Source organism: Falco biarmicus, chromosome 2 (assembly GCF_023638135.1).
Source record: "Falco biarmicus isolate bFalBia1 chromosome 2, bFalBia1.pri, whole genome shotgun sequence".
NCBI classification, from domain to species: Eukaryota; Metazoa; Chordata; class Aves; order Falconiformes; family Falconidae; genus Falco; species Falco biarmicus.
In genome coordinates this window covers 17,685,506-17,709,288 of record NC_079289.1, presented here as the reverse complement: position 1 = coordinate 17,709,288, position 23,783 = coordinate 17,685,506, and the positions used below count along the sequence as shown (strand labels likewise).

The window sequence follows — 23,783 nt, the reverse complement described above, 5'->3', positions numbered from 1 at the left end:
ATTTCAAGCTAGTGCCCATGAGGAAGCCCTGTCTATGGTTGTTGGGGTCACACATGAGTTCACATATGGGAGTTCAGTGGCCTCTGCATTTGGAAGTGCTGGGCACACATATAGATATCAAATCATTTTTTTCTGGGCAGCTGAATGAAAATGTTGATTAGAGGTCCATAGTGAAAAGGAAGGAATGGAAATGCCAGCTTTTCAGAAAGGAATAGCAAATAATTGATTTTGATGAACAGAAGTTGGCTCATATTTTCAGTGCCATCTTAAATTTAAATTATTCCACTGCAAAATCAAAATGAAAACAAAATGAAGATGCAGAGAAAGAATTTAATGTGAGACAAGTTTGAAAAGATTAGACTGTTTATGCAGGTGTATAACCTGAAGTTTTATGCAGATGTATAACCTGAAGTTTATAAAGAATATTATTTTGAAGATTTTATTTGTCTTTTCTCAAAAGAAAAAACAAAGGAAATACTTAATACGTTGGAACTGGAAATTATACCAAATGCAATTTTTAAAGATAATAATTAGCCTGTGGAAGTCTAAAAATGTGGTAAAGTATGTACTATAAAGACAATGGGAATTTTTTCAACAAATGGTTTTTCTACATGTAAGTGAATAAGCCAAACATTTACTGTAGCAGTTAGGGAGGAGCTTCCTCAAAGCCATGTTTTCTCGTGATTTTCCATCAGATTTCATGTTTTTTCTATAGCATCTCATAGCAATCACTGCTGAGACAAGATTTCAGAGCAGCTGAATAGCAATCTGATGCAGTCTGACATTTTCTCTCTTTGTGATGATGATGGTCATTTCTATTGTCTCTTGAAAGCTGAACAGATATCAGTACAGGGAAAAGGGGGTATGGAGAATTGGGAGCATTTATATGGTAGTAAATGAAAAGGTTATGATGAAATACGTACCGAGTTAATGTTAGGTAAGTGTGTGTTTCTGTTCATCATTTGTTAGGAGAGGCAGGAATAAGTAAAAATACAGACTAAGTGTTTTGTGCAGCTTCACACAAGCACATCATTGAAGCCAAAAGCATTGTAGAAATACAGAAAAAAGTAGATTTGTATAATAGGAATGGAAATAAAGATTTTTGATTTAAAGAAAACCCATCATGCTTCAAGCAAAAATTGGCCTTTTATTGGTGAGTCTTAGGAGGAGACTTCCTTGATAGGTACATTGCACTTGTTTGTTTTAGAAGGTTGTTTGACTTAAATTTTCTCAGTAACTCATAGTGTCTATTATTAGAGAGAAAATTCCCGACTAAGGTGGACCAGCAGTTTGGTTGAGCTTGGGCATGTCTATTTTCTACTCTGAGCTAATCTAATTTTCTGCTGGTACTGTGTGTAACAATCCAAAGCTAAAAAATGTTTTTTTAAAGTAGTGGCACATCCTCGAGTCAGGTCATTCACCTGGATTTCATAGGATAGTTCATGTTGCTTGGAGTCAGTACTTTGTGCGCAGATTGAACAGCCAGTCCTCCAGGGCGGACGACCACACAAATCTAAGACAATTAACAAAACTTCAGGCTGAATACTAAGATACAACTCCCCTTAACGGTAATGAGGCGAGGCTTACATATGTAGCAGTAAAATACCTGAGTGATCAGTTCTGCATACCCTATTTTCAGTTAGTGGCAGCAGGGCAATTGACTGGTTTACTGTACTTTTATGATACACATTAAAGACAGCTCACCCGTGCTGTTGCTTTGGGTGGTTTTGTGGGATGTTACATACTTCTGTAACAGTATTTGGTCATTTGTACAAATAGCCCAGGGGTGTGTGATACTGTCCTGTTCCCATACTTTCAGGGCCTGTGCAGTTTTACAGCCTTGGGTGCCCCCAAGGCTGTAATTATGACAACGTTGTTGGTATGGGTTAGAATTAAATTCTTTTTGGCTTATAGTGAATATTTTTATAGAAGCTATTACAATACTAAGTTATGCAGACAAAGTAGTAATGAGTCAGGAACTGGCACACTGTCCTCTGAGTCAGGATATTAGGGGGCATTGTGTACCAGAGGTACTTTCTTCTGGCTAGCTGCAGATCTGACCATCTGTGGTCATAAAAGATCCTGGGAATATTTTTGTAATAACCTAGTTTAGTGACCAAATTTGATTATGAGTAATGGCATTTGAATGAACTTTCCCAAATTATTACTATTACTTCTTTTATAAAATATGCTTTGTCATGTTGTCCTGTTTATATATGTAATTTTATGCATTTTAATCTGCTATTAATTATATCAAAGGCCCAAACAAAGCTATTGTTGCAAATAATTTGCAAAGCTGTGGAACTCTCAGATCCCTTGTGAATACTGATCCTTTAACTATGCCTGTGGGCATAAGCAGTTCAGGCGTTGACTTGAGATGATCAAAGGTTGTCTGTAAACAACAGATGCATGACTTCTTCTGTCCTGTTACGCCTCATGGGCTTGAAAGTCACTAACCACACTGTTATTCCACATTTAAAAGCCTACAAGCAATCTAAACAAACAATGAGAATTTCAGTAATCTACTGGGATCTTATGAATGTTACAAAGCATGCTGAACACACATTGAAATAAAAGGCCTGTTGTATTCTTGGAAAATAAATAACTGCCCTTCATTTCATTTCTATTAGAATTCAAGATAAATTTTAAGGTGTTTGAGTAGTTAACTGAAATGTGATTTGATTTGATTTCAATACACTGAAGGAACTATGTTGTTAATTCCTGTATTAATTTCCTTTGAAAACTCTTGCTGGATATTTTTAATTCACATACAGCTGGCATATACTTTTCCTTCTATTACAGTTTAGAACAATACAAACATACCTGGTCAATTTTGTAACCCTACTATGTGATATAGTGATTATATACAGCTGAAATTTAACAAAGCATGTCTTCCCTAAGATAAGACAGAGGAAAATGTTTAATAACTATCTCAAAATTATTTTTTCTAAGTTATCGTTAAAATGGTAAATAACAAACTGGAGTAGAATTTGATAGACATTTGCATCCAGGGGCTTCCATCACTGATATTTTTTCATCCCTTCAGCCTTATCACCTCTAGTAAATCAAAACCTTTTGAACTTCTGTGATGGAGACCTGAAGTGGCAGTGTGAGATAGATATCACAGAGCTGTCCCATCCACTACCAGTTTAGATTGCTCTAAGAGACAGGGTTGTTTTTTAAAAGTGGGTGGGTGTAGAAGCCTAAGATGGAAAGGTTTTGCTTTCCTTTGCAGGCCACAAAAAAGAAGTAATTACTCCTTTGTATCTTCTGGAAGTGCTCAATAGTTATAATGTGAAAAGTATATTGTCTGAAAAAAACGCCAAAACACAATCCCCTAACTACTGAAGTGTCATCTGACTGCAGGGCTTTACATTGCTTATTGTGGACCAAAGGCCTGACTTGGAGTCCCATAGCTTACTCTTCAAGCTGGGGAGAGCTGGATCCCTCACAGAAGCAGTGAACTGAGGGGCTGTAGAAGCAGGAGCCTTCTTGGTGGCTAGGTCAACACAATGAAAAGGGTGCACCCATGGCTGGGTGCATTCACACAGCAGACTGCATGTGACATGCAAAAGTCAGGGAAATTATAATGTATCTTGACTTCCAGCAGTGAAAAGGACAAGCAAGTGTAAATCCCACAAGTAACCACCTGGGACAGCAGGCTGAAGGCATGAGGACTTAAAATGACACACAGAAATAGATTCTAGGGTTATGCCCAGCCACCAAAGAAAGCAGAAATCCTATGGGCAGGTATCCAGTGAAAAAGCTACTCTCACTGACTTGGAAAAATAGTGGGCAACTAGAGGACAAAGGGAAAATGTGACACAGTAGCAATATTATGTTGTTGATATCAGTGTCTCATTGTCCCATAGGTTTGAAGTTTGAGGAAATGCAAGAAAAGTTTGGTGAGGAATTCTTCAATATCTGCTTTGATGAGAATGAAAGAGTTCTTCGAGCTGTAGGTGGGACCCTTCAAGACTTCTTCAATGGCTTTGATGCTTTGCTGGAGCACATTAGAACTTCATTTGGAAGACAGGCCACCCTGGAATCCCCTTCTTTCCTATGCAAAGAGCTCCCTGAAGGCAATCTCATGCTTCATTATTTTCACCCACATCAGATTGTGGGATTTGCAATGATGGGAATGATAAAGGCAGCAGCAAAGAAGATCTACCGTTTGGAAGTGGAAGTAGAACAGGTCGCTAATGATAAGTTGTGTTCAGAGGGGACAAACCCAAGTAACTGCAGCTGTCTGACTTTCCTTATCAAAGAACATGAAAATGCAAATATCACAAAAGCACTTCCACCAGGAACTTCCCAGTCCCCCTTAGACCTGAGGATTAGCATCAGCACCTTCTGCAGAGCTTTCCCCTTTCACCTGATGTTTGATCCAAACATGCTAGTTCTCCAGCTTGGAGAAGGTCTTAGGAAGCAGCTCAGATGTGACACTCATAAAACTCTGAAATTCCAAGACTGCTTCGACATAGTTTCTCCTAAGATCAGTGCCACATTTGAACGAGTTCTCCTGAGATTATCTACTCCCTTTGTAATTCGGACCAAACTTGAGGATTCTGGCTCTGAAAATAAAGATAAGGTAAGAACATTAATTTGGAAGGGGATGTGTGTATATGTGTACGATGGGAGAGGATTATTTACTCAGAAGCAGCTCAAGTCCTGTGTACTCTGAAAAGCTCACTTACGCCTTGCGAACAGGGGCTAAGTGGTATTTCCCAGCCAAGTGAATATTTTCTGAAATTATTTATAACCTTTGCCTGTGATGCTGTAGCAGATCGTGACATTGCCGTTCAGAAAATTGTGCACTTGGAGTTGAATAGTATAGCTTAAATCAAAAGGTTAAGGAATTTTACAAAATGCCCATATCTAATCCTTAATTTTACTCCAGTTGTATTATGATACGAATAATAGTAATTAAGCCATTTACTGGAGAATAGCTTTGAATATGCTTTTTGAAAGACTCTCACTGCAGGGTTCACACTACCACTTGATTATATCCTACTTCCCTATTTTGAAACGCTGCTTTCCTTTGTTTTTGTTCTTATCTCTCACTCTGCACTCAAGGGAACCAGAGCTGTAAGTGGTACCAAATGTTACTTATGCCAGTTTTAATGCTTCCTAGTAATTTAAACAGGCACTTGTCCTGCACTGCCTCTTCCCTCAGCGTTTTAGAAGAGAGCTACCTTAAGTAGTGAGGCCTATGTTAAGTTCAGTGCATCCCAGGTGAGTTAGGTGAGTTAGAGTGGACCTCTCCAAAGGCTGAATGGAGTTTGTCTCATTGCATATCCTTGAATTATGGGAAAACTCTTTGGTGTGAATCTGGGTTCCAGCTTTATGCACCGAAGTACTTCTACTTAATGCTTACATTGAAAGCCTGTGTGTGGGTGCCTTGGAAATACTGCTGCCCTAAGTGAAGGAATTACAGAATTTCAGGGTTTTTAAGAGATAGCACCCAAAAATAGTCAGTCTCCATCACACTGGATACTCGGACACCTACGTTCTGCCTCTGGATGCCACATTTATGGTTTAGATGGTCTGGATATAGTTTGAGAAATTCCACCTCTGTTTTGCTTCCTACACTGACCCAGCATTTCAGAAAGACTCCTGTGGAACTGCATATGCTGTTCCGGGTTCTTTCCCACTCATCAAGGTGATCAGCTCCTGTGCAGGCATGTTCAGCTACGGAGTGGGGGATCGCGGTGTACAGGGAGGTTTCCTGAGCAGGGGAGAACCCAGGAGAGTGCAGAGACCTGCCAGGAGCCGGCAGCTCACACAAGCAGCTCACAAGGTGGGGGTGGGGCCGGAGGTGGCCACAGCCACCCCCAGTCCCACAACGGGCAGCCTGGAGGAGCAAGGCAACCTGGAGTGCTGAGCAGGCAAACAAGGTGTGAGGCAGCAGCCAGGGCATGGGTGGCATTTGGCATGGCAGTTGGTGTAGGAGGGCGCTGCTTCAAAGGAGGGACATTACACTGGCTGAGTGGAGAGGCTTGAAGTACACATAACCCATCAAGTGGGCACCATTCTGTGACCATCTGCATGGGTCAAGGGTGCTCATCCTATCTGACCCTCATGGCAGGATGGGGAGCACTCATCTGAGAGCAAAGGCTGCAGCTCTGGCAGGGGAGTCTGCACCATCTACCCCAGTGGTGGCCAGTGCCTCCACCCAGACAGAGCTGCTGAAGCGACAGGCTGCAGTGCAGACCTTGGGCTGCAGGAAGTGCCCAGACCTTTCTCTTGGTGCCGGGGCAGGCAGCAGACCTGCCGGAAAAGGTGTGCCCAGGTGGAGGAGCTCCTGCAGCAGGTAGCTGAGCTGCAGGAGGAAGCAAGAAGGCTGCATAGCATCAGGGAGGCTGAGAAGGAGTTAGAGAGCTGGTTCCAAGCATGGTCTGCAGTGGACCTACAGCCAAACGTTGACGAGAAGCTCAACATGACCAGGCAGCGTGCACTTGCAACCCAGAAAGCCAGATGTATCCTGGGCTGCATCAAAAGAAGTGTGGCCAGCAGGTCAAGGGAGGTGATAGTCTCCCCTCTGCTCCTCTTTTGTGAGACCCCACCTGGAGTACTGCATCCAGCTTTGGGGTACCCAACATAAGAAGGACATAGACCTGTTGGGAGTGAGTACAGAGAAAAGCCACAAAGATGATCAGAGAGCTGGAGCACCTCTCCTAAGAAGACAGGCTGAGAGAGTTGGGATGGTTCAGCCTGGAGAAGAGAAGGCTCTGGGGAGACCTTGTAGCAGCCTTCCAGTACGTAAAGGGACCTACAGGAAAGCTGGAGAGGGACTTTTTACAAGGGCATGTAGTGACAGTACAAGTGGTAATGGCTTTAAACTGAAAGAGGGTAGATTTAGATTAGATACAAGGCAGAAATTCTTTACCGTGAGGGCGGTGAGGCACCGGCACAGGCTGCCCAGAGCAGCTGTGGCTGCCCCATCCCTGGCAGTGCTCAAGGCCAGGCTGGATGGGGCTGTGAGCAACCTGGTCTGGTGGGAGGTGCCCCTGCACATGGCAGAGGGGTTGGAGTTAGATAATCTTGAAGGTCCTTTCCAACCCAGACCATTCTATGATTCTATGATTATTCAAAATACTTTTGACAGCAGTTTTGACATGACAGTCATGTTTCCAGCCCCTCTTTGTCACTGCTCTTCAGCACCAATAAACATGTTTCTGCTGCATTTTTCCACTGGAAACAACATGTTCCCCTGTAAGGGCTCTTTCTGAGAAAAGGCTATGTTGTCTGGGTGCCAGGTTGCAGAGCTATTATGCCACACTTGTCTGTAATGAGGGACGTGCCCAAAGCCCCCCAGTGAGGGGTGTGCCCAAAGCTTCCCACATTTTAAGAACAGGGGAAGAAGAGACCTCCTTATATGAGCATGGAGGAAGTAAACAGCTTGGTGGAGTGTGAACTGGCTGTAAAGGTGCTTTGCTGCACATAGGCGTATTCTAGGGCAGAACTTAGGTGGATAAGCGATTGTATATAATCAGCAAATTATGTATGTAATAAAGGATGTCACTTGGGCTCCAGTGCCTTCATATGCCACAAATGGTGCCCGAACAGAGACTTGAGGAAAGAGAAAAAAAGAAACTGGTGGTATAGCCCAGCTGAACCAGGGAAGACTGATATGTGAAGACAGATACACAAGCACTCTCATCACCACTGCAGGATGGTAGTTGAGCGGCTGGGAGCCATGGGACAGTCATTAATATGGGAATAGAAAAATCAGGAACAGAAAAATCATACGGATGTTTTGGACCAAATCGCCCCCCACCCACAGATTCTGCATTTTGGGCAAAACTGACTGAGTCATCACATTCTGGTGAGTTGTCCGAGATTATAGTCTTTTGAAACAAACATTCCGTTGGTAATTGTGTTTGTCCTTTTGCAACAATAGGATACCATATCCAGTAGAGGCTGTATGAGTATCACTCATGTATTTGCAGCAAGGAGCAAGAGAAAAACCTGAATCTTTTCTGTGCTGTTTTGCAACTGTGACTAGATCTGTAGATTTAAATTGTACTGTGCATTTTATTGATAAAGACCTGAAGAAAGACTTGAGCTGAGCAGTTCTGAAAGCAAGAGAAAGAGTGTATACTACAGTGCCTTAGATCAGTGCAGAAAGGAGGCTATGTGAAAGGGAGACGTGGAATTATTCAGTGCATTCCTCATCTGATACCAGGTATAGCCACCAGCTGTGTGAGAACAACTCCCGTATGAAGCTGTAAGAGAACAGAGATGCTCAGTTAAAGACTTTTGGATCAGATCGGCATTTACTATGAAATTGTACACTGCCATTGCAGAAGGATATGGTAATGACCCTATATGATTGTAAAGAGCTGTGTCATATGACGCTTACCTCTATATAGTGTACCGTTTTGATAATGAAGTACCAGGACAGGGCTACTGTGCAGACAATGGATAACTTAACAAACATGAAAAATACAGGTTAGGGGCCTCAGTGGATCCCTGCTCGTCTTGTTTGACCAGCTGATCATGGACCTCCTACCAATGATGAGCCAGAGAACAAGCCAGAATAATGCAGATCTTCCTGCTGCTTCTTTCCTTGCACCTGGCATTGCTGCTGTACAAGCTTTAACCACATTGAACAAGTTAGGCTGTGACATGAAAAATATTGATGCGTGGGTTTGTTGTATTGTTAGGGATTTTTTGGTCACTGTTATATGTCTACCGTGTTTGATGAATCTGATGTAACCATGATACAAAGGGGTATACACAGCCTTGACCTTATCCAATTTAACAAACAAAAAAGGGGGAATTGTAAGGGTTCTTTCTGAGAAAATGCTTTGTTTGTTGTCTGGGTGCCAGGTTGCAGAGTGATTATGCCACACTTGTCTGTAATGAGGGGCATGCCCATAATTCTGTGCACACCTGTCTGCAATGAGGGGTGTGCCCAAAGCTTCCAACATCTTAAGTATGGGGGAAGAAAAGACCTTCTCATATGAGCATGAGGAAGTAAACAGCTTGGTGGAGTGTGAACTGGCTGCAAAGGTGCTTTGCTGCATGTAGGTATATTCTAGGGCAGAACATGGGTGGGTAAGTGCTTGTATATCATAAAGGATCTCACTTGGGTTCTGTGCCTTCATATGCCACATTCCTCCAAGAGAAGCAAACCAGTTCTTCTGATTTTGTATGAATTGATGCAATTCAACATATTTAAAACCAAAAGGGAGTTTATTTTTCAGTGTTCGGCCTTTAATTATGAAAAGGAAATGTGTCAGAAGTTTGGAGGTGTTTGCTCTGAGCTACCTTTTGGCACAGTCATTTCTCCTTTGAAAGAGGCTTGTTCCATGTTCCTTCCTCCTTCCAAGCCTGCCCATCCCTCTCAGGCACTTTCCCCTGCCCTGGAACAGTCACAGCCCTTCAACCATCTTTTCCTCTTTATCAGTCTTCTGTTTTATCACCCTGAAGAGGATGATTGTGGTGGGGGTGGAGTATTTAAAAACTTTTTTCCTAGTCTAGTTAGAAGTTAAACAAGCAAAACATTCTCTTACATGGGCAGGGTTCATATGCTTGTGGCTCACTCATAGGAGAGGTGGCAGGGACCTGAGCTTGCTGGAGGCAGGTTTTAGCAGCCAGTTTGGGAAGCAACTCTATTTCAAAAGCTTGTTCTGTACCATCAAGCTGTGCAGCTCTGAGTTCATCCTTGTGTCATTGCTGTGGTTTGTACTATATGTCATGAATCTAAAGAGCAGTGGGCTTAACTACCACTTGGGAGAGTGACCCTCTGTATCTGTACCTTAAAGTGACGTGTAAGGTCAGGCTGAACAAGAAGTATCAGCATTAGCACTGTAGGAGCAATTCAGATTTTCTTGAGAAGCATGTAAAAGGAAATGGTAGCAAAGGAAATTTTTTGTCTGCCAACAGTTAGGAGAAAAATTGTGTCTCGAACAGTAAGATGTAAATTAGAGAGAAAATGGTGATGGTGAGGTGCAGGGGACCTGAGGTAAATATTGTGCTGAAAGCATAATTAATCTGAGGACGTCAATTATAGCTGAAGAGGTGTTTCCTTCTGACTCACTTGTTTTATAAGCACTTTCTCAAAGTTTCTGAGAGTAGTTAAACAAAGTTTTGTGAGTCATAAAATGAAGCTGAGCATGTGATGTATTTTGCTAGATATTCCCTTTTCTTCCAAAATCAAAGGTTGGGCAGATTCAGAGGTTGTGGTTGTCTTGCTTACGTAGATTTTGAGAGGAGAGACATGGCAATACTGTGAGTTGTGATCAAGTTCTTAATGTCTCCTTGATAAAAAATAAATAAATAAATAAATAAATAAAAATTGAGCCTTGGGAAATGTATGTTGTATTATTTTCCCAGAGCTCATGTTGCTCATTTTGAAATTCTTTTTGATTTGCCAACACTTGTTTGAAAGTTTAATATCGGGCAGGTAGATCATTGGCTCCAAACATGACCTTGGGTATTTCCCTACCACTGGTATTTCTGTCATACACCTCTATTCAGTTCATACTGAAATTGCATGCCACTTATAGCTATTTATCTTTTTTTTAGAAATTTCTGATTTTGCAATAATATCAACACTTTTCAGTTACTTTAAATGGCAGTTAAAGGGATGTGACCCAGACAACTCTGCTCTGGTTTTGAAGCTGTTCAGATATCTCAGTGGTCTCTCAAGAAATACGAAGTGTTTTTAAAGGCTTTGTGATGAACAGAAGACCTTCCAGCCTCTCTCCAAAGCACTTTTATCTTCATTCCAATACATAAATTAAATCTTTTTTAAGACTTGCAGTGAGAAAGACAGAGTAACAAAACAGTTTTAGTTCTGTCACCAGCTCTGTGTTCAGATGAAAGTAAGTCACAAATCATCATTCCCCAACTCAGCCCCCATAAGCAAATTAAAAAAACACCTGTTGTGACTTTCAGGGTGCTTAGTTCTTGTCCCATTTATGCAAAGGTTCATTTGTGTGCCTCACTTTGCTGGGAATTGAATCGCTGGAATATGTGACTTAGCTTTATAATGTCCTAAATTTCTCATGCAAGGCCTATGAAGTCTGATGATAGGTAGCACTTCCTGCAGAGATGTATATACACCTTCGCAGGAGTACAGCCTCATGCATGAACACATCCATATCGCAGCAAAGTTTTGTTTATTTGCTATGTCACCAGCACAGGATCCCATTACTGTAGGGACCAAATAAGGAAAAGAACTCCTCACCTGAAGAACACGGACTCTGTAGCTTTATTCTCAGTTTTCAACACCATCTGTACTCCTGGGTCATAGTTCTAATGTTTTGATGTTTCTTGGCTGGTATTTCAGTGTCCGTTATACAGTGGACACATGTGGACAATGCAAGCATTCATTCTGCGAAATAGTAAGCAATTGTATAAATTTATTAGGTCAGCTTTCTTATTGACTTTACCTGAACTTATCATAAGTTTGCAAGTAAACACACCTCTAAATCTGTGGAGAATAGGAACCAAACTCTACAAACGAATTCAGATTAAGACAGGATGTGATGGTTTACTTCCATCCTTTCTTCCCTCCCTCCTTCTGTCCTTGCATTTTGTTTTCTGCAGTGATTAAGTAATCCACACTGTTGCTTTGGCTTTTTCCTTGATTATTCTGCGTAGTCAAAATTGTCTATATGAACAGTTATGACTGTCTTTAGATCAGATATCCTAGTATGCGTAAAGCTTTTTAGATATATAAAAGCTGAGTGGGGGTGGCCACTGAGGTTTCCAGTTTCCCTATGAAGCTAAATTCTTGTGTGTTGTTTACAGTATGGTACAACCAGATGCTGAAGGGAGTATTCTCTGTTGCTCTACTTCTTGTACAAACATTCTGTTGTTTTTTACATTTCACACTAATTTTTATTTTATTCAGGGTGGGGTTTTTTTTTTTTTTTTTTTTTTTTTTTGTTTTGTTTTTTTTTTTTTTGTGTTTAACCAGAGAGCTTCACTTGCATGCAACCAGATTTTCCAAATTTTGGATAATATCCCTAAATAACAAGATCACAAATATTGCTATTTCACCTCTCTAAGGAAACTCATTGTATACCTCTCTCTGGGAGCAATTATTTTTTCAACAATAAAAAATACATTTATTGTGGCAATTAACCATTTGGGATTGATAGCTTATAGCTTCACAGATGGTTAATGCAACTGTACTCCATGAGTTTAATGAACATGAATGGAGTCACATATGGAATGAGGTACAATTTAGATTGAGAGGACTGAGTCTGAACTTGTCTGCTGGCATGTTCTGAAGTCCATGTCAAGCCCATCCACTGAAGTTTCCTTTCCATGAAGATGGTGGCATGCAAGAGGGCTGATGGTTGCGCACTGCCAGCAGAACAGGAGCTGCCCTCCTCTAGGCACCACACAGTCCTCAGTGGTGGGTTCTCCTGGCCAAGCAACCTTCTGTGAAGCACCACCACTACCTCCATGCCATCACCTGTGGGCGTTTGCACAAAGCAGATGGGGTGTTTGCACACAAGTCTCTCCCTGACTCTCTCCCCTGTGCAGAGAGTATGTTGACATGACTGTTTCAATGTTCTGCTTGTGAGCACTGCACTACCTAGACATGTGGTATTAATGTTGCTGTCTCCCATCTGAACTTCTGCAGGACTTCTACTTCCATACTTTAAAAATAGAAGTCAATTCCTCATCTCTGTGGGTCACTGTCATTTTTAAGGCACATCATCTTTTACCATGTCTCTTTGCATATGTTATTTGTTTTCACAGAGCTCCCCAATGGATATTAACTGATTCTGCTGTCTCAATGACTTTGCCTTTCTCAAGCAGCACAAATCTTTCTTTTGGATGCCACCAAGGCCACATTTCAACTTTTCCTTGAAAGTACATCATAGGAATTTTCCATTTCATCTTTTTTTTTTTTTTGTGGACAACAAGACAAAACACAGCTGATAACTCAGTAGTAAGCTGTGCAGGTGGATAGCCCTCCCACCCTTTCTTGACTAGACAAGGGCTGGAAGCTCCTAACAGGTACTTCCTCAGTGCAGTCATTTTCTGCCTATACTCATGAAAAAGGCCATCTGTGACATGATGTAAATACTTGCCTCATTGACAATACAGTGAGATAGCTGGAGCTGCTTCACTTTTTGGCTGAAAGGGAAGACAAGAACAGACTCTCCTGGTTTTCCTCTCTTGCTTAATATCACCCTCACATGCCATTCCTGTGTAATCAGTGCTGGGCAGATCAAGAGGAGATGACACTGCCCTTGCAGGGACCCACTGCGTCCCTGGGTCCTCTCCGTGAATGGAATCCAGACCCAGTCCTCTCTGTGCATGGATTGACAGGATGAGCCCTGCCAGCCCTGGTTTGTGGATACCTTTCTGAAACTGTGACTTGGCATGCAATTGGCAAGAAAGTTGAAAGTGAAATTTCTTTCATGAAAGAAATTATTTGGTTCCATGCCAGATACTGTGCAGCTCTATTTTCCTTGTACTATTTCTCTCCTGCTCAGACTCACAGACCTTTTCTACCCTTGAAATAAATCAGTTTTTATAAGGGTACTCAGTGGCCTTTGACTTACTGTTAGGCCTGCGAACACTTTAGTATAGAGAAATTGTCTAAGAATAGAGCTGGTACCTAAAACTACATTATGAAGGTAGCCAGAATTTTTCTAGTGGAATGTATTCTTTTTGAATGTGCCGATTCATTAAAATCTCAACTTCCCCAGGAGTTCGGCAAAATGTGTTCTGGAAAATAATTTACTTTTATTGTGTTAAAATGTTTTGTTCAATAATTCTAGGTATAAAATACTTTTTAATAGGAAAAAATTTCACATTATAAATTGTAATAAAAAATTTTAAATGTGAAACATCGGGCTTGTCAAAAAGAATCCTCTGAAAATTTTGTATTGCAAGAAGTTCCAAATACCACAAGTAATTTGGATTTTCCAGAAACACCAGCTCTGTAATGATAAAATGTCCAGCAAAATGGTAGTGTCAGCTTTTTATAGCTCTACTGATTGTGCCGGCTGTCTGAGCCAGTGCCTCATCTGTTGTTAGTGGAGGGGAGAGGTTTGTGGTAGATGAGCTAGACTGCACCAGCAGGAATTTGCCCCATTGCACTGATTTAGATATGCAAAATAAAAATAAACCAGTTCAGAGCCAAGATTAAAAAAAACCCTATATCTGGAAAGTTAGATTCTAAAGTGTATAGACAGATTTGTAGCCAGATTTTTAAAATGCTGAGTAATAAACTACTGTTCATTTTAAAATGTTGGCTGATTCAGTGGAAGCTGGTGGAAACTTCCCCTGTTCATTTCCACTGTTTTGTTTAACTGTGGAGTTACTCATCTAGTCCTCCTTCTGTGGTATGAGGAAGTGCCATTTCCTTTCAGCCACTCAGCTATATAATTGCCATGTATCACCAGATCAAAAGTCCATCCAGTCCAGCGTGCTGACTGTCACAGTGACCAATAGACAATGCTTGATGAAAAAGAAAACAAAGAGTTTAAGCCTGCAATGTTCTTTTGTGTAATAAACCCTCCCAGCTTTTGGCTCTCCCGGGATGAAAGCACATCCTCTTGCAATAACATCCAGGATGTGGTACCTGATAGCCCCCAGAGGACCACTCCTCCATAATTTTCTCTTGCAGCTTTTGAACCAGGGGAAGTTCATACTGTTGGCTTCAGTGTCATACTGTGGACACAAGGTCCCCTGTTTACTAGGAACTGGGAAGATAAGACCTCTCTGGTTGGTGGCCACTTTCAACCAGGTCTGTGGGGACATTGTGTGCAGAGTGGAGCAGTTGGCAAGGAAGCTGGTTTTCCCATTGCTTCAGCAAAACACTTTCCAATTGTGTTTGTTGACCATTGGAAACTGTATAAAAATAACACTTTTTAAAATCTAGGAGGTACAGTATCCTGTTTTTTTGTACTAAGAGTCTATTCTTTATCTGTTACTTTTTATCTTTATTCTGGACCAACTGAATGAAATAAGCAGTCCTGACAGTGATAGACTAATTTAAAACCCACCACGCACAATCTTCAAGTGTTTTACTTTTTCTCTGTAACTGTGTTTTTCCTCCTTTCCTAATAAAATTCAAATGAGGTAGCCCAAGAGTCATTCTAGCGTGAGGGACATCTGTTACTTATGATCTAGGAATTCTAATTTTTCCCAAAGCTGGTTTATTCACAGTCATTTGGCCTTTGACACTAAGCTGCCAATGCTTTGCAGGTCCTGAGCTCTCAGAATCAAATTGTCTTCTGTTTCTGCTAATATTCCACCAGTTTGCTTGTCAGAATATGTTTCAGCTTTGATGGTTTTCAAGATAAATTGAATTGGCTGGCTTGACTGCTTCTAGAGACTGTAATGGGTTATAAGAAACAATAGATGACATGACTTTTTTATCTCACTAACAGTTGTGCACTGGAGAACTTTAATAACGCTCTGAAAGTGGCCCAGAATTTTCAATATTTCTTCTTTAAGACAGGCCAATGAAAATGTCATTTAAAAATGTTTTCAGTGATAGAACTGAAGCAGAAGTGTAACAACCTAAAGATAAGATACTCCCTTCTCTTTCCCATTAGCTGAAAACCAATGAAGCTGTATAGAAATGATTCTTTTGAGTCAAGTGGCTGTTAAAACAATTTGACACCATGGTGAACTCTCCCCTCTTATGATTTGTATAATTTTTTATGATAAGGAAGCTGCTTGCACATGTAGATGTCCATCTTTCTCTGTTTGATTGAAAGCTTTTGAATGGGTTTCTAAACTACGCTATGTCACAACCAGAACAAAGAAGCACATTTCATTAATTTTTATGTTGCATAATGAGAATAATCAGGCACAACTCTGATTTTCAGGAATACTTTTTTCCCACCTCTCCTAGTGATTAAAATTAAATATTGTTTATTCACAATATATTTTTATCCTTTTCCTCATTTGCTCATGCAAGTTCTTGAGTGACTGTGCTTTTCATGGCATCATAGTGCTCTAAAATAGGTGTGATATTACTAGAAGCCATTTTTCTTGAGATGGTTGATTTAAAGTAGAAACATTCAGTCACTCTACCTTCCTCCCTCCTGCACTGGCAACTGCATCTGGACAATGCACATAGTCAAACTAAGGCTTCTTTTCTGTGTCTCTTTGCAGAGAGTGAAAGGACCTTAGAAAGAAGTGTCCGAGTGTCTCCCTGTAGATTGATTGGGTTTTGTGCATGAGCTCCCACAAGTGCATGAGTGCGAAGTCAGAGGCTGTGGGAACACCTGGCTGTGCCTTTAAGCATGAACACTATGCTTATTGCTCTGAGAGGCAGCAGATGCAAAGCCTGGCACTACCTGTTTTGGCAACTTTCAGTTGTAAGGTCACTTTTATCTGGCAAATGCCAAAACCTCCTGCTAACCCTGCTTCTGGAGCGTGCTCTTTGTTTGAAAGCAAAGCTTGAGTTGCACCAGGTTAATTGCAGTGTCCCTGCATGGTCAGAGAGCCCAGGGAGTGGAAAGGAAGCTTTCTACTTTTTCGCTCCACCTTAAAGCTTGTCTTAAAACCTCAGATTAGGGCTATGGGATTCTGTTTCTGTTTGGTTTTCAGTGCAACTTAGTAGTTTTGGACCAGTTTTCTACTACTTCGCTTGAGTTCTCTGCTCCTATCTCATAAATACCTAGCCTTTTAAATTTATGTTGTAGTTGACAGCATGGATTGACTGTAAATATGTCAATTTACTCATTCTCACTTATATGCATCTTGTGCTGGATTCTTCATGCTTCATTTCCATGGAGGCAAAGCTCTGAAGTTCTGAAACTCTGTGTGAAATAGGAACTTTGGTGTTTTGCTGGACTATGGACTCAGGCAGAGTAGACAGCTGACAGCAAATCACTTTGCCTGTGATTTGTACCTGATATTGACCCCTTTTATTTTCTGGGAATCTAGCTGAATCTGTCATAAATTTTGTAGCTCATTAGATTTGAATCAAAAGGAATACTACTATGAAGTAACACCTAGCTTATTTTGCATTAGGAATAAAGAGTAGTATGAAAGAGTAAGATAACAGCAATTTGCAAAAGTCAAGACTTGGAAAAGTGACCTGCAAAAGCCAGGTGCTCATAATTAGATGCGGTGTTTCTATTATCTTTGAGCAGCAAAGGATGCAGAGTGGAAGGTGGTGTGACGTGAATAAGTTTGATTAGGTAACATTTTGCTGCCTTTTACTCTTGCCGAGGATATGCAATATTTACCCTGCTCTTTTTTTTCTCCAGACTCTTTCAAGGGCAGTGATTGACAGTCTCAGTAAGAGCAGGTCACCTATTGCCAGGCAGGTGGTCCATGCCACCAGTTCTAATCATCATTTTACATGTGTTTTGCAATGATGAAATGGTATGTTGAGGAGCCAGGAGTACTCACTCAGAAAGGATGAGCTTCTTATTTGCAATTCTTTACACAGCTGAGGGTAGAGTCATCATTCAAGTGTACAATCCAACCAGACAGACCAATGGTTGGATAACTGTGGATTTGCTACTCTGGGAATATTCCTTCATCACGAGTGGGTTTTTAGGACATGCTAAGACAGAAGTTACCTCAATAACCAGCATGTTAGATGTAGAAGCTACACAAACCACAAAAGTACTGCTTAGAGGGAACACAGGGATGTGCCCAGTTCTTCTGCTTATGCTAAGCCATCACAGGGGAAAAAAAAACATTCCAGAGGTTTGTAATGTGCTGTCTACAATTATTTGTCTACTACAAATATTGTAGTTTGTCTTATTCATTGTTGTTTTGAATATGCCTTTTATAACCATATATATTGTCTCCAGCTAATAATATCTATGATAAATTTCCTTTTAAAAAGTATACAATGCCCCCTTGTATCATCATGATTAAAGAAAGTGAAATTAGTTAACCCATAAAATATTTACATTATTTGTTCCGGCCACTAACCTTTGGCTTTTATAACTGAGGACTTAGAACAAGTGGCTGAAAAAAGAATTAAATGTTCTTTTTCCACAGACGGTGGACAGGCATGTAAGATATTTCTCACACATAATTTTCCCCCTGTATTGATTCAAAACAGAATAAACTTTTTCCTCTTTGTAGTTTGTAAACAAATAATAAACATTGGGTACTTCAACACCTCAGAATGTGGTAAACATTTTAAATTCAGTCCTAGATGAAGACACATTTAAACATTATTTTGAACATTTTGACCAATGTAGTTGATATCTGCCTTAAAAGTTTTATGTATTTTTTGATGCTTGTTACTCTCTCATTCTTTCTTTCTAAGAAATGGAATTGATCTTGTTCATACTGAACAGCAGCTTTTTCTGTAATGATTCTCACTCTACTGTGGGACCACTAGCAGAGCAGGATCTATGCAACTCCGTCACTAATATAAACATACCTTATTTTCATTTTCACATCACCTTTTTTTTTATTTATTTAGAGATTTAATCCTTTTTGCCCTGTGCCTAGAAGGGACTATTACGAACATATTGTTTGATCTGCATAAATAAGTTTTTTAGCTATTAATTGCTATGTTTTTCTGACAGCATCTTCCTAGGAATATTCCAGTGGCTTTAGTGGGTTGTTGATGTGACTGGACTTGGTAGGGTCTGAACATGTCATGTCTCAGTACTTCCCTCATCAAACATTGAACTGGTGGCTTTAAAAATATCTGTTCTCATGAAAATACAGGTCTAAGGGATCCTCCTTAAGACAGTATAGATAAAATTGTCAAAGTGTTTAAAAAAGATCGCTTACATTGACAGGTTACAAAGATAACTTCTGAAAATTTATAAAATAAAAGCTTAGAGCATAAAAATGTTTGACTTGTGCTGTGCTTGGGAGAATTTGACGAATGACCCCAAATTTGCAAGCAATCTATTAATAAATCTATTTCTTAAGTAGGTATTATAATGGACAAAGATGTTTGAACTGGGATAACTTCAGAGGCCTTCAGTCATGGCTGTTGAAGGGCCAATACACCTGTCACAAACCAAAACCAGTCATGCCCAATGGCTTGAGGAAGAAAGAAAAAACTGAGCAGGCTAAATTCTTTCTCATTCTTTGTGGGATGGGGGTAGGCTTTTCTGCAGCATCTCGGCACATTCTTCTGCTTTGGTTCTGTTTGAGAAGGGAAGATCAGTGCCGCTGAGTCATGGGCCACAGACAGACATGAGGTGTGAATCAGGGGACTGTTATGTCCCCTTCTTCCACTGATGCCAAGGATCTTTGCAGCTTAAATTCATCTTCTAATCTTTCCCCACATAAAAAGTGTTGGATAATTTCAGTTGTCAAGTAGCTTCTCCTTATCTGCATGACTTTGCTTAGAAAGGGATGATATTAAAACTGATTTTATACAATACAGCACAGGCTGATTTCTTGTGTTAGTGTAAAACTTCTGTGGAGAATGCCCAGTGAATTCTGAATTAATTATATTTTAAATGTTTAACTTAAATTTAAAAAATTGTTGAGAGTTTTTGTAAAGCCCTTGCTGCTTTCCGCTTTGTTACCTCAAAGGCATCCAGCAGAGGGAATGTTTGAATGGATTAACAGAGCCTGGGGATTGCTCTCGGTTGTGCTTGCTGTGGCTCAGAGTCCTTTGCAGTGCAGGCTTCTTGATGACCCCCCTGTGAAAGTACTTTCTGCCTCCGCGGACTTCGCACCTGGTAAAAGTCAGGCAAAAGGAATGAAGAAATGCGCTGTTCCCAGAGTTCTGTTATGCTAATAAAGGAGCTCTATCAAGAAAAGAACAGAAGAGGCTATGTTTATTTCAGCTCCACTGAAACCCAAGGGGAAAAATACCAGTGCTTGGCAAATATTAAAGGGGATACTTCATATTGAAAAAAACTTAGATTTTTCAGCTTCACTGAATTGTATTTAGTTTTTCATTTTCAAGGAAAAAATGCTATAAAAATACTGTCTACAGCAATGATGTGAGTGCTGTGCAGACAGTGTTGTTTAATTTTCATGTGAAAGAAGCATAGAATATAACATTAAAAGGGCATCAAATTTTCTCACTCATCTCAGTGGACTGCTGATTCAGTCTATTTCCTCTTTGCTCAGGAAGGCTTCATATTCAGTTATTGGATAACATCTGTTCTGTGTCTTGAACGTTCAGTTTCTGGCATTTGTTCCTGGGAATATGGGGATAAAATAGCTGAGAATATTTTCTGTCAGCCAAAAATGCAGAAACATCTGAGAGGTTTCCTAGCTATGTTCAGCAGCATCAGAGGGTCCTGAAAGGCTTTTGGAACCAGTTTGGGTGATGGGGAACTCCACAGAGAGTTCTGGGGACATGGGAATAACACTGACAAATCCATAAACAGTATTTAAAAATAACTGACTTATTTGCTCTTTTTCTGTTTTTTCCCATGGTATCATATAATCATATATGGGCTCACTGAATGTGATGAACACACCAGGGTGCCATACCAAACCTAGCAGGACTGGAAGGGCCATTCTAGCAGCCCACTGCTTGTGCTGTCCAGAATTTCCAAATATTTTTAGTAGAATATTCTGTGAAACAACTGTAAAAAAATAAATAAATAAATAAATTCTGTGAATATTGGTGTAGTCAGGTGTGTCTGACAGTATAAAAGAAAGTGCCAGGATCTCCTGACCCCTAACTGACAACTACAGTTACAGTATCATCCTGATGCTGTGGGACCAACTGAGGATAAATAAGATGTTACTTCTTGATTTGTCTTACTAGTTATCATCAGTCCAGTTTCAACAGGATTACTTTGAGTAAAGGTACTTATCCTGAGTAAGGAGAGCAAAATAAAGTCTAATTTGACATTAAATGCAGAAAATATATTTGGGGACTGCTCCTACAAAATGTCTTGAGCATGAAACTCTTTTGGTAACAGAAGCTGTCCATATGGCATGCTCAGGGAATTAAGACTTATTTCTAAATAGGAGTTCTTTGTCAAAACTCTATTGCTACATTTTTTAAATTTAAGAGATGCAATCATAAATAATTATCTTCTTTTTAAGAAAAAAATCCTTTTTCTCTATGAAACTAATTTACCATTCAACAAATTGTGACTTAAATAATTGTATAAGTGTTATCTTCTTGTATGTGTTAATTCGATTGACACTTTAACACTCATTTCTATAGTCACTGTAGAAGCAGAGACTGTAGTATTTGTTATGGGAAATGCCCACAAAATTACTAATGAATTAATAACAAGAAGTGACTAACACATTGTTTTCCACCTATGCCAAAGTACAGGTCTACAAAATTATGAGATGAAAGAACTGGTTGACCTCCTGCCCAAGTGTTTATTTCTGGATTTGTTTTCAGCTATAAATGGCTATTTGTAGGTCAAATCCCAGGCTCCTTTCACTAGCAGATCTTACAGTGAAGTTGTGAGATGCTTTTCTGGGTAACTACTGGGTAAAGATACAAATTCTCTGTGAAGTCAAGGAGAATTTGACCAATATATGAATTAAGTAAGATAGTAAAATGAAGCCAAGATTTTGTCTTGAGATATTTTAATTAAAATAGGTATATTCAAATTAATTTTAATATTATCTTAATGCAGGTGTTATTTTACAAGATCATAATATACAGGGAATTAACCTGCAATCTGTGAAGGGAGGCAACACCTGAGCAAAGTGTCTGAGATCATGAAATGGCACAAAAAGTTTGATCTGTTGGGTTTTTTTATGGCACAAATAAAAATGTGTTCTACAAAATAGCCTACCACCAAAGGTCTTAGCGTTAATTCTTCACTCAAAGGTGATGTCTATACGGGAGTAGTCTTGCTGGGTGAAACTTTGAAGGGCATGTAAGCCCATTGCTCCTGTGTATTGAACTCTGCATTGGCAGGACTTCCCAGGAACATAGTGGGTGCACAGATAACTCTAAAATACCTTGTGTGGTATTTTCCTGGAAAATGAATGAGCTCCACCTCTAAACTGGTCTAGCCTGGCCAGCTGTGAATAAGGAGCCAAGTCATGGCTGCTAGTGTGACATCACGCCTGAGCCATGCTGGCACCAAGGTCTGTTTGGCTGAGCAGTGCTGCAGCCTTCCCCAACAGCGGGTCAATAGCCTATGCAGTATGAGCAGGAAGGCAACTTCCCAAGGGCCCCTGGGCCATGGAAATTATCCAAAATTCTCCCAGAGTGTGAGCAGCTGGTTAAGAGCTAGTAACTTTACAGAAGTGTTGCTGCCTCTGGACAGATTACATTGGGGAAGGGATGTTAGAATTCATAGAGTCATAGAATCATTTAGGTTGGAAAAGACCTTTGAGATTATCAAGTCCAAGTGTTAATTCAGGCCTGCCAAATCCGTCACTAAACCGTGTCCCTAAGCACCATGCTGTAGATCTGGGTGAGCTCTTGCTTCTTAGCTGACAGTTCCACTTCAGAGCTCAGGCTTCTTTGGTCTCTCAGCTGAGTGAGAACCACTGCTGCATGGCGAAGTCTTGCAGCAGTGCTCTTGCTTTATGAAATTGTTACATCAACCCTTTTGTTCAGTTCAGCTGGTCCCGACCTTGTCACACCTGAGTATCCCTGAGTCAAATCAGCCATATTCTATATTAGCAAATAGCTAACACTACTTTCTCTGAAAAGAAAGAGCTGTGATGGAGAATAGATAATTTAAATAATAATCTTAAATAATATTATAAATGAATGTATCAATCAGTAAATGAGCTGACTATGCAAAGCAAACAGCATGTCTGTCTTGTCTCCTGAAGAGAGATCCTGTGCCTCCTTTCTTACTGATTTTCGTACTATTCTCTCCGACGTGACCACCTCTAAACCAGGACCCTGTCTCTTCACTTGCTGTCTGCTTTCCACATCTGGTTCAATGCAACCCCCCCATTCCTAGGCCCACAGCTGGAGTGTGGAGGTCACACCACATTATCAGTGACCATGTGTGACCCACATGTGACCTGTAGATGATGGACTAGTGACCTAACCTCTGCCAGGAAACATTTGGAGGCTCTGCAAAGCAATTGTTTATGCTTTTAAATGGTGAGATGCTCCTTGGCATGATTTTGGCTAGTACCACTTAGTAATCTCCCAAACATTTCCTGCCCCAGGGTCAAGAGATTCCCAGGGGAATTCTGGATGTGACCACTCTGTTTGGGAGGGTGAAGGAGGTCAGTTGTATGGATGCACACCATTCCTTGCCATGTCAGAGGACAGCCCTGGACATTTTTACTTTATTTACAGAGTTCAGATTGCAGGAGTTCCTGCAGAAGCAGGACATGGTCACCCCAGAAAACCGTGACCTGCAGCCCCCACTGTGCTCCTGCAGGTGTAATGGGCAGCGTGCCCTTGTGCAGGTAGGAGTGCCTTTTCCGTATGCCTGCCTCCCCACAGGCATGCTGTTCTGTGCCCCAGCACTCTCCAATACATCACTTCTAGTGCTGGGCAACTGTTGTTCTTGCTGCATTTTGTATTCTAATCCGTTTCTTCCCAAACCATCCCACCTTGCTGCCTGTGCTGCAGCTGTGCAGTGCTGGTTCTCATCCAGAGTTACAGAAATCTATTATGCTCTGTAGCACCATTTTCCCATCATGGTACTATGTTTTTTCCTAACAAAAATTTTAAAAGTTTATAAAATGTTTGTTTGTGGACTCATGTCCCGTTTTGGATCCAATACCTGACTACTTCTCTCTAAGTCAGCAGTGAGACACTGCCTTGTCCAGGATTTGATTTGATCAATTAGTCTCTGACAATCTGTGTGCTGGAAACTTTATCTTAAGATAGGGTTTTCATTCTGAGTCTGTGTCTGAAGGTAAGGTCCTTAATGTGAGTGCAAGTGGACATGATGCTATGTGGGAGAGGCCCAAACCCTCCTCCAGCTAGGGTC

The 23,783-nt window shown here is 40.6% G+C and overlaps 1 protein-coding gene across 1 annotated transcript in view; it reads left to right on the top strand.

Annotated features, from left to right (window-relative positions):
- Positions 1-23,783, top strand: part of GUCY1A2 (guanylate cyclase 1 soluble subunit alpha 2) — a 178,081-nt gene that overhangs the window by 31,211 nt on the left and 123,087 nt on the right. The window contains exon 4 of the mRNA XM_056327914.1: positions 3,873-4,591. Coding sequence (XP_056183889.1) covers positions 3,873-4,591 — 719 coding nt within the window. The remainder of the gene's footprint in view (positions 1-3,872; positions 4,592-23,783) is intronic.